General features: G+C 41.1%; 1 protein-coding gene across 2 annotated transcripts in view; it reads left to right on the forward strand.

The window, feature by feature from the left end:
• SERPINE2 (serpin family E member 2) overlaps positions 1-12,360 on the forward strand; it is a 38,877-nt gene that overhangs the window by 11,762 nt on the left and 14,755 nt on the right. For both annotated transcript variants that reach the window (XM_073359930.1, XM_073359929.1), the window contains exon 2: positions 10,411-10,686. In XM_073359930.1, coding sequence (XP_073216031.1) covers positions 10,431-10,686 — 256 coding nt within the window. In that variant the 5' untranslated portion in view covers positions 10,411-10,430. The remainder of the gene's footprint in view (positions 1-10,410; positions 10,687-12,360) is intronic.

The raw sequence follows: 12,360 nt of genomic DNA on the forward strand, positions 1-12,360 counted from the left end.
ATAAAGTTGTGTAGGTGCAGGTCAACTTTCACTTTGGCAGATCTGCTGTTACAAGTGAAGCTGAAAGAAAATGGTCAGAACACCCTTCTTGACATACCTGTATGTACAGCTGCTTCTCTTGATCAAGATTTGAAAGGGCATGCCATACTATAGCTGCAAATCATTTGTCCTGTTTATCATAGGTCTCAGAGACAGATGAGTTTGTACAAAGCTACTGTCAGGTCTGCTTATGCATGAGATCCTGACTAACCAGCGTTCTTTTGCTTATCATTAACAGAATATGCAAGGGTTGTGTCAAGTCACTGTTGTCTTAAAAGTTATTTAGTGATGGAATACAACTTGCAAGGTCATTCTAAAATATGCAGTAACGCAACACTAGTAATAACTTTATGCAACTATGAAAAGTAGCACTGTTTCAAACACAATCTTAAATGTTTTAAAAGAACAAGATATCAAGTCACAGATCATACTAAATCTTGTGTAACCTGCCCTGCTTTCAGCCAGAGAAATGATGGCTGTCTGTCTCTTGCAGAATTCTCCTTTATATCTGCCATACCTTTGGCTGGTACGGAGTTTGGGCTTCTTTCACTGCAATAGTATTTTGTACTTGCAGTATCTTCCAGACGAGGATCTTAGTTCATTCTACGATTAATTTAGCTTTATGCCTTCTTGGGGTAGGAAAGCTTTTCCATTTTATAAATTAGGAAATTAGTATAGAGTTTAAGTGACATCACAATGGGAAGCCAGTGACAGAAATGACACTAGAATCCACGTTTCTATAAACACAAGAACAGAAGGTATTTCAGAACCCTAAGGTGTAGAATCATGGAAATAAACACCTAACATGTTTGGTACGGTGTGGTTCATTAGGAAACACACAATTTAATTTCTCTGTACATTTAAATGTAACTTACATTTTCAAATCTGTTGGGGCAAAAATTGGACAATTACATGTTTCCATATATAACGGGCAGAGCTGGTATAAATTTTCATGGCTCCATTTAAATTAATTGAGGTATGACAATTTATAACAGGTGCAGATTTGCCACAAATTTACTTATCCATCATATTTGATGTTCAATGAAATAGTGCTTTCTCCAACTGACCTAATTTTCCAGCCCCCACCCAGTGTTTTAAATAGTCTCTTGCTTTTTTGGGGAGGGGAGGAAGACGGGTGTGTTGAATAAACCTCCAAATCCTATTGAGTATTGAAATTGTATCCTCTTCCTTTCACGTATAACTGAGATTTTTACTCAAGACTGCAGTGTAATCCCAAACTGGCTAAACCATCCTCTCAGAAGATTTGTTCCACTTTATTTTTTTATTTTTTAAATGAACACACCATTTTATCCCTCCTGGGTACTTGTATGGCTGCTATTACTATAGTAATGAGAGTCTCACAACCTCTTACTGTATTTATCCTCACAACTCCCCCATGCAGCAGGTAACATTGTTATCCTCATATTGCCCTTTCTGTCAGTATCCATCTGTTGTCACTTGTCTTCTACTTAGGTTGTAAGCTCCTTGGGGCAGGGGCCATCTTCTTTTTCTTTGTTTGCACAATGCCTAGCACTGTGGGATCCTGGTCCATGACTGCCTGCTAGCATACAGTAACGCAGTACTATTCTTAGTTACTGTATAGTACCGTATATACTCATTCATTAGCCCGTTCGTTTATAAGCTGACCCCCCCCCCCCCCCGATGGATAGGTACAAATAGTAAAAACTGCATGACCCTTTCATAAGCCGACCTTATATTTCAGGGGTTGGCAAACTTTGGCTCCCAGTCCATCAGGGTAAGCCGCTGGCGGGTCAGGACGTTTTGTTTATCTGGAGCGTCTACAGGCATGGAGCCCCTCAGTTCCGTGTGTCCGCGGTTTGCCATTCCCAGCCAATGGGAGCTGCAGGAAGTGCCTGCTGACGCTCCAGGTAAGCAAAACGACAATGTATTAGATATTCAGTTCAATGATTTCATAGAGTTTAAAATCATCAGATTTTGGGGTAGGCTCATTTATAAGCTGACCTTCGCTCTTTGATGCATCATTTTTTTACCAAAAATATTCCGCTTATGAACAAGTATATACGGTATGTCATGTGGTTTGCTGCACAATAAGAAGTCTGAAGCAGAAATCTTCTAACTTTCCAAATTGTTCAAATCAAATATATTGATCTGCATATACTAGACCAGTTTATGCAGCCAGCAAGATATTATCCCTGTTAAGATTAATGTAGTAAGTGCCATAACTATTTTTTAAAGCTAGCAATCAGCTTTTCTTAGCAACATTCTACACATACTAAATTTTCTAGCTACTGAGTAGTAAACAGCATACTTTAAGAGATGCAGCAAGACAGATATACTGCACCTGACTCAGCAGTTTTTTTCAAATCTGGCAAATCTGAAAAGCTGGTGATTGTTGCTTAACAAATTACAATTTGTGAGGCAACAATAATGTCTTTGGGTGGCATATGAGACCTTGTTTTGTCATTGCCTGTCCCAGAGTATTGAATATCTAAAAGACAAAAGGGAGGAAATAACACTGAGGGGACACTGGAAAGCCCCAAAGAAGGATAAATGTTGTCTTATATCTTTTGAGGGTTTGGTTGGATTTGTCCACATTTGGTGAGCATTGTGAAAGACAGGAATTTTGAATGCGTAGAGCTGATGAGCCATGGTGGTAAATGGCATGCCTAGAGATGGAACAGAAATAGAGGACTAAGAGAAGGAGACTAATGGTGCATGAGCCTGGCAACTTTAGCGGGCAAGGAGATAAGAGCCCGAGAATTTTAGGCAATTGAAGAGTTGTGAACAGCCTTTAACTAGCATGAAGAAGAGCTTGCCAATAGGATATAACTGCTACTAGCAGTCATGGCAGCATATTCCTGATGGATTCATCCTGCTCTGTCTTGCTTCACCATGTAGCTAGATTCTGGTCTTACTGCTTTGAAGGAACAGTTGTTCTGTGTAGCACAGCCTGTCTCAACCAATATTTACAAGTTTTGTTGAACATTTTTCCTGCAGGACTGGACAGAGGGTTAGCAGCAAAAGTAAAACGTCTGTCTTTAGCTTCAGGCATTAGAGCCTTGTAAAAATATTAACTTGAAATAAAATATCTGGTATCCTGGCAAAAGTTTGTAGTGCAACTGTCATGAGAATTTAAATTGTAAGGTAGCAGAATGGTTGACACTCTGATAAGAAATAAGCAGCATTGTGCTTCAGATTCCCTAAAGAATTCATTTTTGAGTCTGTGTAATCTTTATTCAAGAAAAACTCCTATAGGCTTTAACTCTGTAGCCCTTCTTGGAAGGGTTCAGTCATCCTGTCAGTAGTTCATGCAGATTTAAATCGAGAGTTGGAACTGTTTTCCCTTGTGTTATAAATTAGTATATCATGGCAAGAATACATTAGGATGGAAAAGTCATTCTCCAATGATCTGACCCGTTTCATAGTTGCACTTTTTGGTTCTTTCAGAAGGACGTATTTAGCTTTAAATGGCAGATTTTAACTGTGGGTTTATTTCATCCTAACACAACTGTTTTATTATGTTTGCCGTCCACTGTTTAGCTATGTCCAGATAATCTGTAGCTGCAATAAAGGCACTGACTAATAAAAAGGAAGAAATAAGGGGGCACTGATTTGCTTGTGCATTACTATTGCCTACCTGGTCCAAAGATACTTGGCTGTCAGACTTGTTCCTTGCTGCTGTGGTGGGGGTACTTTATGGCCTCAGACTCATCGTGTGACTCTTCAAAGGGTTGGCATCAGAGACTCAACAGGCCTAGAATGTCCTGCTGTCAGAAGAGCCTATTTTTGGTCTTGCTCTTACAGGAGTAATCAATTATTTTTTGTCAAGACTCTGGACCTTGGACCAAATTTTTTGGTCAAGATATAAACAATGATAAGTAAATAAAAAGATTTCGGGGTCCATTCAAAAGTGTCTGGTGGTGCGGATTTTGCTCGCGATCTGCTTGTTGGCTACCCTGTGTTACGCTCTTCTTGATTCTTGGCCATTTTAACACTGTCTGAATAGGGAAACTCTGACTAAACTAAAGAGAACTAAGTTAAGAAATATTTGGGGACTGGAGGGAGCTCTGAATTTGTGCTGTCTACTGTATGAGGATGAGTGAATTTGACATATTCTCAGGAGGCTGAGATAGATTGATGGCTCCAAAACATTGCAATTCCATTGAGCTCTTGTGTCCAAGTGTGTAGTGGGGGAAGGGAAATATCCGTATAGAAATTAACATTGACATTTAGTGTGAGAGAGAACGAACAAGTGCCATGTGCGCACAAAACAAGTGTGGTATTGAATTGGGATGTGAGAACTCAAAGGAGTATGTCCTGTATCTTTTTAATCAGCCGAAGAGCAAACATACCACATTGTTGCTCTTACAGTTAATCTTTAAATGTACAGTACCTTAACTTCCAACTAGAGTTAAATGTGGGTGGTAGTTTGAATTTGTCTGGACTAATTAAGTAAATCAACATGCTATCGATCATTCTAAATAATGGTATTCAGTAAGGCATTAACATAAAGATGTTTTCTGTAGGATTCCCAGGGGCAGATGCACCCCTCATAAAATCACTAGCTTATGGCATTTTAATTGTGTCTCGGTTGAGAGTTGTAGCATAGAGGTAAAGTATTGAATCTGCATGGACAGTTTCACTCTAAATGGGGTTCCTTGTCTAGATGAGAGTTAATTAAGACTGGCAGAGTGATTTGAGGAAGTCTGCATTTTGGGGGGTTGTACTTCCTATAATGTGTCAGCTCTGTGGATCAACAAGAATGTTGACCCTTGAGACCAACCAGCACCTTTCAAAAGCCCTAATGTCTATAGATATTGAAATAATTAACGACCCTCAATGCAAATCAGTTAAGATAATTTTAGTTTCTCTTTAATCTATTATATGTCCTGGGTGTTTTGCTTCATAAGTGAGTGTGCAGTGATCTTTCTGTGTGAGGTGGATTATTGACTACGTTGTTGTCATCTCATATTTTGTGGAAAATTACATCTTGATCCTATTTACACTCTGTTTTTTTGTCTCCTAGGATGGTCAGTTCTACTTTTTGTTCCATAACATTGCAGAGTTGAAAATGCTGAAATCCATGCCAAATTCATTCATAATATGTGGAAGTCGTTTCTGCCATGAATTAAAACAAGCTCATTAGTAAAATTAGTTTGTGTGTCAGTCTACTGTTATTACGCTGTTTAAAGTTGTTCTGGAGCAGGCTGGGTACAGCAGGGGCTAAATGATGAATGCGATATAGTTAAGATTGCAACATGCTTTTAAGTCTAACACAGGGCCAGTCTTAGGGGAAAATGGCACACTTGGTGAACTTGCATTTTGGTGCCCTTGGCCCCCATGGCTTCCCCAGGCTCCTCTTCCTCCCTTTGCCCCAAAGGTCTTCTCCCCCCTCCCCCACGCCCCAATCCCTGCACCCCCTTCACTTCTAACTCTTGCATCCCCTTCCTGCACCCACGTGGAGAAACTGACCTGGATGCACAATGTAGCTGGCATTGCTGCTCACTCCCCCCCCGAGACTGCTGCTCCTCTGCCTCGCACACCCCTAGGGGTATGTGGGGTGGCAGGGGAGCGAGGAGCAACATCAGGGTTCCCTGTATCCAGGTCACTTTCCCCGCCTGGGCTACGTAAGGAGAGGGCACAAGAGCAGCAGCTCCTGATGCCGCACAGCAGAGGTGGGGAAAGTGACCTGGATCTAGGGAGTCCTGGTGTGTGTGTTTGGGGAGGAGACTGTGTGTGAGAGTGTGTGTGTGTGGGTACAAACCACTAACAAAAGCCAAAGCTGGACAAAACACTAGCCATGTGCTGCTCCCACTAAAAGGGAACCATCACACTATCTCATCCTTCACATTTCTCATATGAACTACCAGGGCTTGAATTAAACTTTTGTATTAAATTGGGGCAAATTTAAAAACTATTTAAAAATAAAAAATACGAAAAACTTTAATACATTTTATTTACAGTGTCCTTATTCATACTGTTCTTGCTAGTCCTTCCCCCAGGTAGAGAGGCACAGAGACTAGGATCAGGACCAGCTGTGCCTCCAAAAGACAAGGCCAACCCTCCAAATCAGACCTGACCTGCATCCCTCCCCAGACCGAACTGGATCTGACCTGCATCCCTCCCTAGTCTGAACCCCCCGAACTGGACCAGACCCATATCCCTCCCTAGACCAGGGGTGCTGGTGAGGGGATGGGGCAGGAGGAACTGGAGGAGGTCCGGTCTCCCCCAGGGGCAGTGGTGGGGGGATGAGGCAGGGGGCACTGAGTCTCCCCCAAGGGTGCTGATGAGGGGATGGGGCAGAGGGCACTGGGTTTCCCCCAGGGGCACTGGTGGGGGGATGGGGCAGGGGAATCTGCAGGAGGTCCAGTTTTCCCCGGGGATGCTGATGGGGGAATGGGGCAGGGGGCACTGAGTCTCCCCCAGGGGTGCTGGTGGGTGGAGGGGGCAGGGGACAAACTTTTACTTAGTCAGCAGGCACCTGCTAAGCACAGCCCTTTACCATTTCAGTGCTTGTTTGTCTGTCTGTCTTAACAAGGAAGGTTAGGCAGGGATGGTGTTACTTCTGGGGAAGTTGACATAAGAGAGACTGTAAATTGTTCACTGAATCATAAAAGCAAAAAACAAACCTGACTTGACTCTGAGAACATGGACAATCAATATTAAGCTCTCTCTTCTATATTTGCTGCAAGCTGCTACAGTGCTACATTCATGCTTAAACAGTATGGAAGAAAAATATTGGTGTCCTCTTAAAGCTGTGTGAGCTATTTATAACAATTTATCTGATGAGCGAATCCATTTTTCTGTTCACAAGCGAATTCTAACTTTTTTCGTATTTATGCATTTCTAATTGTCTGAAGAGTCAATATGAACATATTTCAGCATATGGATTGATTGTGAACTGTACTTGTGCCATATCTACTGAGACTGGTGATTTTTGTCACATGGTATTGTTTCTGTTCCCTGATTGGATGAATGCAGAAAACTGGGATTTCATTATACCCATCCTGATCTCTTGCTTCTCTCAGAGAGAGGATTAGGACAGTTTGTGGAGCTGGGAGGAACTAGGCTGACAGGATTAGGGAATTTTTAGAATATTTTAAAATCTTTCTTTACCAAGCTCCTTGAGTCAGGCCTTACCTGGCACATAATTGTTAAATAAATAAAATTACCTGTTGTAGAATTAGTTCTGGGATCCGATTTAAGAGTAATTGCATATTGGCATGTACATGCATGGTCCCAAGCCATGCAGATTGCAGCAATATCCTTATCTGTTTATTTAATTGCCTCTGATTGGAGTTTTTGCCTAGTCCTGCAAAGTGTAAAATCCAGTGTCCTGTTAATATTGTTTAAACGTGTTATGCAAAAGCTTTGGTTTAGGGTTTTGGCAATATTGTTCAGTGACAATGTATTGTTCAGACACTTGATCTTGTTCCATTTACATCACTGTTTCACCTATGTACCGAGTGCATTTACTGAGTTCCTGTTTTTTGTCAGGGTTTGTCAGTCAAAAAGATGCATGTAGGCCAGGAGGCAAGCTTAACATGGACATTACCAGCATAGTTTCATTGTCATAACCTGGCTTGCCTACAAATGGCAGGACATAGTGACTTACATCAAAGAAACAACACCTTCACCACCACTCCTCCTCCCTCTTGGACTGGACAAACTTTGAAAAGGAGGAAGTCTATTATTTCCTCATCTACCCAAAACAAAATTTGACACTTAAGTTTGTTTACAAATATATTAGTACAAGTAAACCCTACTAGTAAGAATGTTCATAAACAAAACTAATAGTCAACATGATGGATTGAAATTCAGCTTCTAGTTCATCTAATTGACTGAATAATTTTTCCTATTATTGGTCCAGCTCTAGCCTATGTCATGGTTCTTGGGGGAGGAGGACAAGGGGAAAAAAATCTTACCTGTACAGGTCAAGGAAACTGTACTAGATTCTTGCTATCAACTGTGTTGTAACTAACATGGTGGTTGTATTGTATTGTGATGTGGATAGGATCTCAGTTACCTCTGTAGTTCCCCTTAAAAACTTTATCAACTGCTACTGTTCAAATCCAGTTTAGTCTGCACTATGCTCAGAGAGCTCCAACTCACTGTTTTGCAAACTAATAGTTGCTTTTACATCAATCCTTTTTAAGAATGGTTCTAAAAATTTTCAAAAAAAGTTTAAAGTTTAAAGGGCCACCACTTTAGGTTGATAGGCAAGACGTTTAAAATGAACATAGGCAAACGGTTCTTCAAATCCTAAAATAAAAAGCTATCTCCCCTCCAAACTAAGGACTGTAACATGCATATATACGTGAAATACTGAATCTGAATTCCTTTTCTAGATAACTTAGTAAACCAAGACCCATGAATTTCTCTCTGGATACATCTCTCTGGATACACTACAAATACAATTGTGCTGGGGGACTAGGTTGGGTCATGGCTATTCTTGGGTGCATTTAAATTGTGCCTTGGTTCCATCTGCGGTACAGGAGGAAACCATGATTGAATTATATCCCTTGAACTATGCTATAGCCTTGACAAATACAGCATTTCTGGTTCTTCCGTTTCCAAGGTTTTAGCAGAGTTCAAGTACACTGATCGATCATTGTTGCTTTGCACCTTGTGCAGTCATTTACACTCATGCAAGATGGGTGCAAACTGTTCCCATTCTGACCTGGTAGAGTTTTACATCTCCTTTGTAATCCGTTTGCTCTAATGTAAATGACTATTCAAATTTCAGTACAGTGCTGATTTTGGACATTGCCAGATTTGCACTGAAAGTCACTGTGTATATGAATGACTTGTACAATTAGTGCTCTCTGGAAACTGCAAATGCAACAGAGGTCAGGATCTTCAAAGGGAGAAGGAATGAAACCATTTATAGAGCTTTTGCATGTACTATACAAATTATCTGAGTTTTATTGAGTGTATATAACCTTTATATACATATATTATAAAGACTTATTAGATAATGATTTTTGTAACTGGTCTTCAGTAAACCAGGTAACTAGTGACTTTTGTATGTTCAAGGGCTACTGCTTTGGAGCCTTCTAAGTAGTTTTTGGAATACACACTAGTCCATATTAGTGCAAATAATAAACAAGTCTCCTATGGTGAGGGAAAAGAAGGTTTTATAGTTGGAACAACTAAGACCTCAAAAGACAGTAAAGGGTGATGTACTAGTGCATTATTAACGTCCGAAAAATCTGAGCTCTTCAAATATGCAAGTAGGATGATGCATTTCAAATATGCAAGAGGAAAAAAGATGATCAATTACTCCATAAATTATGCTGGACCAAGTTATCACTATCAAGTTGTATTCAATGACACATCTATTTTATAACCTCTGTGCTCCTACAAATAAAGCTTCATAGGAGAGCTATGTTGTCTTATGAATAGAGCTCTGGTTGGAACTCAAACCTGGTTTTTATTCCTGGCTTGTCATTGGCCTGCTTGGTGACCTTGGAGCACTTGCCCTCTTTGTGCCTCAGTTTCTCCATCTGTAAAATGGGATTGATGATACTGACATCCTTTCGTAAAGCACTTTGAGATCTGCAAATGAAAAATGTTATATAAAAGCTAGGTAGTATTTATAATACAGAATAATTCAAATGCAGTTATGCTTTACTATAAGCTAACTGGGTGACTCTTAGTAGAAAATCATATTTGGAAAAACTAGAAACCCAATACCAGCTTTTGAGAAGTTAGCAAATATTAGTAATCTTTCTTCTCTGTGAAAAATGCCAATTATGCCTAAAGTTAACCAATAAAAATGTAAAGTAAATTGGACTACTGTATTTCAGAGTTAACTGCAGGTGTCAGGTCTGTTTTCAAATCACTTGTCCTCCTTCTCTTGTGTGCATACATGCATCTCTGCTTTTGATGGACAGTTGGCTATTGTGTGTACAAGTGCATCAACTATCCTTGTGAAGATGTTATGGTGTATTTGCCTTAATCAGAAGTAGTGCACTCTAAATCCAATTGTATGAGTGTTGTGATAGTTTGATGTCTTAAAACCGGGATCAGAGTCTATTAAGACACAGGTAACTGAACTTGGACTTAGTCTGTTTTAGTGGAGTTTTACCTGCAGCATAAAATAAGCATATGACTCAGCACAATTGTCATTCTTTCTGCTTCTGGAAGGCTCTGGACTTGGAATAGTAGGGGTACTGAACTTGAGGTTTGAGGCTTATTGGCAAAGCTATGTAAAATTTTCACAAAACATCCACTACATATGCCTGACTTTGTCTAATGTTAGAGAGACAGCTACAACTACACTGCATTTAGTGCATGTAAGTGTAGCAGAGAATTTTTATGCTCATGAAAGTGGTCTTTAACTTTTTTGTTTTGTTTTGTTTTTGTTTGTTTTTTTGTCTCCTTTAGGTTATTTTTGTTTAGAAATCATGAACTGGCACTTCCTTCTCCTTTTCACCGCTGTGACTTTAACATCTGTGTGGTCCCAGTTCAATCCTTTATCTCTTGAGGAACTTGGCTCTGACATTGGAATCCAAGTTTTCAATCAGATAGTCAAAGCTAGACCTCAGGAGAATATTGTGGTTTCTCCACATGGGATTGCATCTGTACTGGGAATACTTCAGCTGGGTGCTGATGGCAAGACAAAGAAGCAGCTGACAACTGTGATGAGATACAGCGTAAATGGTCAGTTTTTATCTGTTGTTATGCAGGTTTTTTATACAGTGATTCATAAACTTTTAAGGCTGGAAGGACAATATATTTTAATGGGGGGTTCTTCAAATTCTGCTACATTCTTTGCATCACAAGCCAGTTTTAGTAAACAATGATCAGCACGAAGAGAAGGCCATACCTCCTAAAATGTCTCCTACAATATAGGCTACCAGATAAACATGGACCCAGTTTAGGTAGAAAATTCAAATTCCATCCCTTCTCACTGATGTTGGTGCCATGCTTTGGGGTGACCTATAAACTATTTATGTGGAGGATATGGAAAGATATATGGGGATAATTTGAGTCTCTTGAGCTCAGAAAATCAGTTTCTGCCATTCCAAGTACTCCTCCAACAACAATACAATCTACTTGGTCCAGCTACATGGCATTACGTGCAGCTTAAGCATCTCTTGAAGGACACATTTGATCCGGATGTGCTTGGGAGCACCGGAGACTCCAGAATTGGTGATGTGTAGAGAGCTCTCTAGGTTCACCTGAACATCTGTAGCCTGTTATGTCTTCCTGACCCAAAAGATCCTCCTGAATTTAGATTGCCTGTACCATGACTGGAACAAAGATTGGTGTGTTGTTGACCCCTGGCCTGTGGGGAAGTGCCTTGCAAACCATTTAAAAGCTCTACTATTGATCTACAGTTAAGACTGATCCAGCAGAAAATTATTTCTTCTTCGAGTGCTTGCTTATGTTGATTCCATTCTAGGTGCGTGCGCGCCCACGTGCACAGTTGTTGAAGACTTTTGCCTTAGCAGTATCCGTAGGGTCAGCTGTGGCACCCCCTTGAGTGCTGCACCCATACATTGGTATATTAGGCGCCACTGACCCAACGCCCTCTTAGTTCCTTCTTACCTCCCATGAGGTTGGAGTGCCTCGTCTCGCCATTCGCAAGAGCACGAGCGGTTCTTCATAGACCTTTGTTCTACCTAATCTGTACATCAGTGGTCACCAACCGGTTGATCGTGATCAACTGGTTGATCTTAGAGGATCTCCCAGATGGCCAGATTCCTCAAGGGCCTTGAGCACCTCTACCCACATGTCGAGGACCCTGTTCCCCTGTAGGACTTGAACCTAGTGCTATCACGGGTTCTCCTTTCGAGCCTTTGGCTTTCTGTCCTCTCCTTCTTCTGTCTTGGAAGATTGCATTCCTGGCCACAGTGACTTCAGCCCACCGTGTCTCGGAGATTCAGGTGCTCACCTCCGAACCACCCTATATGGTCTTCTACAAGGACAATATCCAGTTGAGACCCCACCTGGCTTTCCTGCACAAGGTGATCTCTGTTTCATTCAAGCCAGGACCTTTACTTACCAGTCTTCTTTCCAAGGCCGCATAAGTCAGAAACGGAGCTTAGATTGCATGCCTTGGACTTTAGGAGGGCTCTAGCCTTCTACATCAACAGGACCAAGCCATTCCATAAGTCTACACAGTTGTTCATTGCAGTGGCTGACAGTATGAAAGTATACCGTGTATCCGCCCAAAGAATTTCTTCTTGGATCACTGCCTGCTTCTGCTATGATCAAGCGAAGGTGCTGCCCCTGGCGATTGTCACCACCCACTTGACCAGGGCACAGGCCTCTTAGGCTGCTTTTCTGGCCCAGGTGCCTATCCAGGACATCTGCAGGGCGACCACTTGG

The sequence above is a fragment of the Lepidochelys kempii genome, chromosome 9, assembly GCF_965140265.1.
Source record: "Lepidochelys kempii isolate rLepKem1 chromosome 9, rLepKem1.hap2, whole genome shotgun sequence".
NCBI classification, from domain to species: domain Eukaryota; kingdom Metazoa; phylum Chordata; order Testudines; family Cheloniidae; genus Lepidochelys; species Lepidochelys kempii.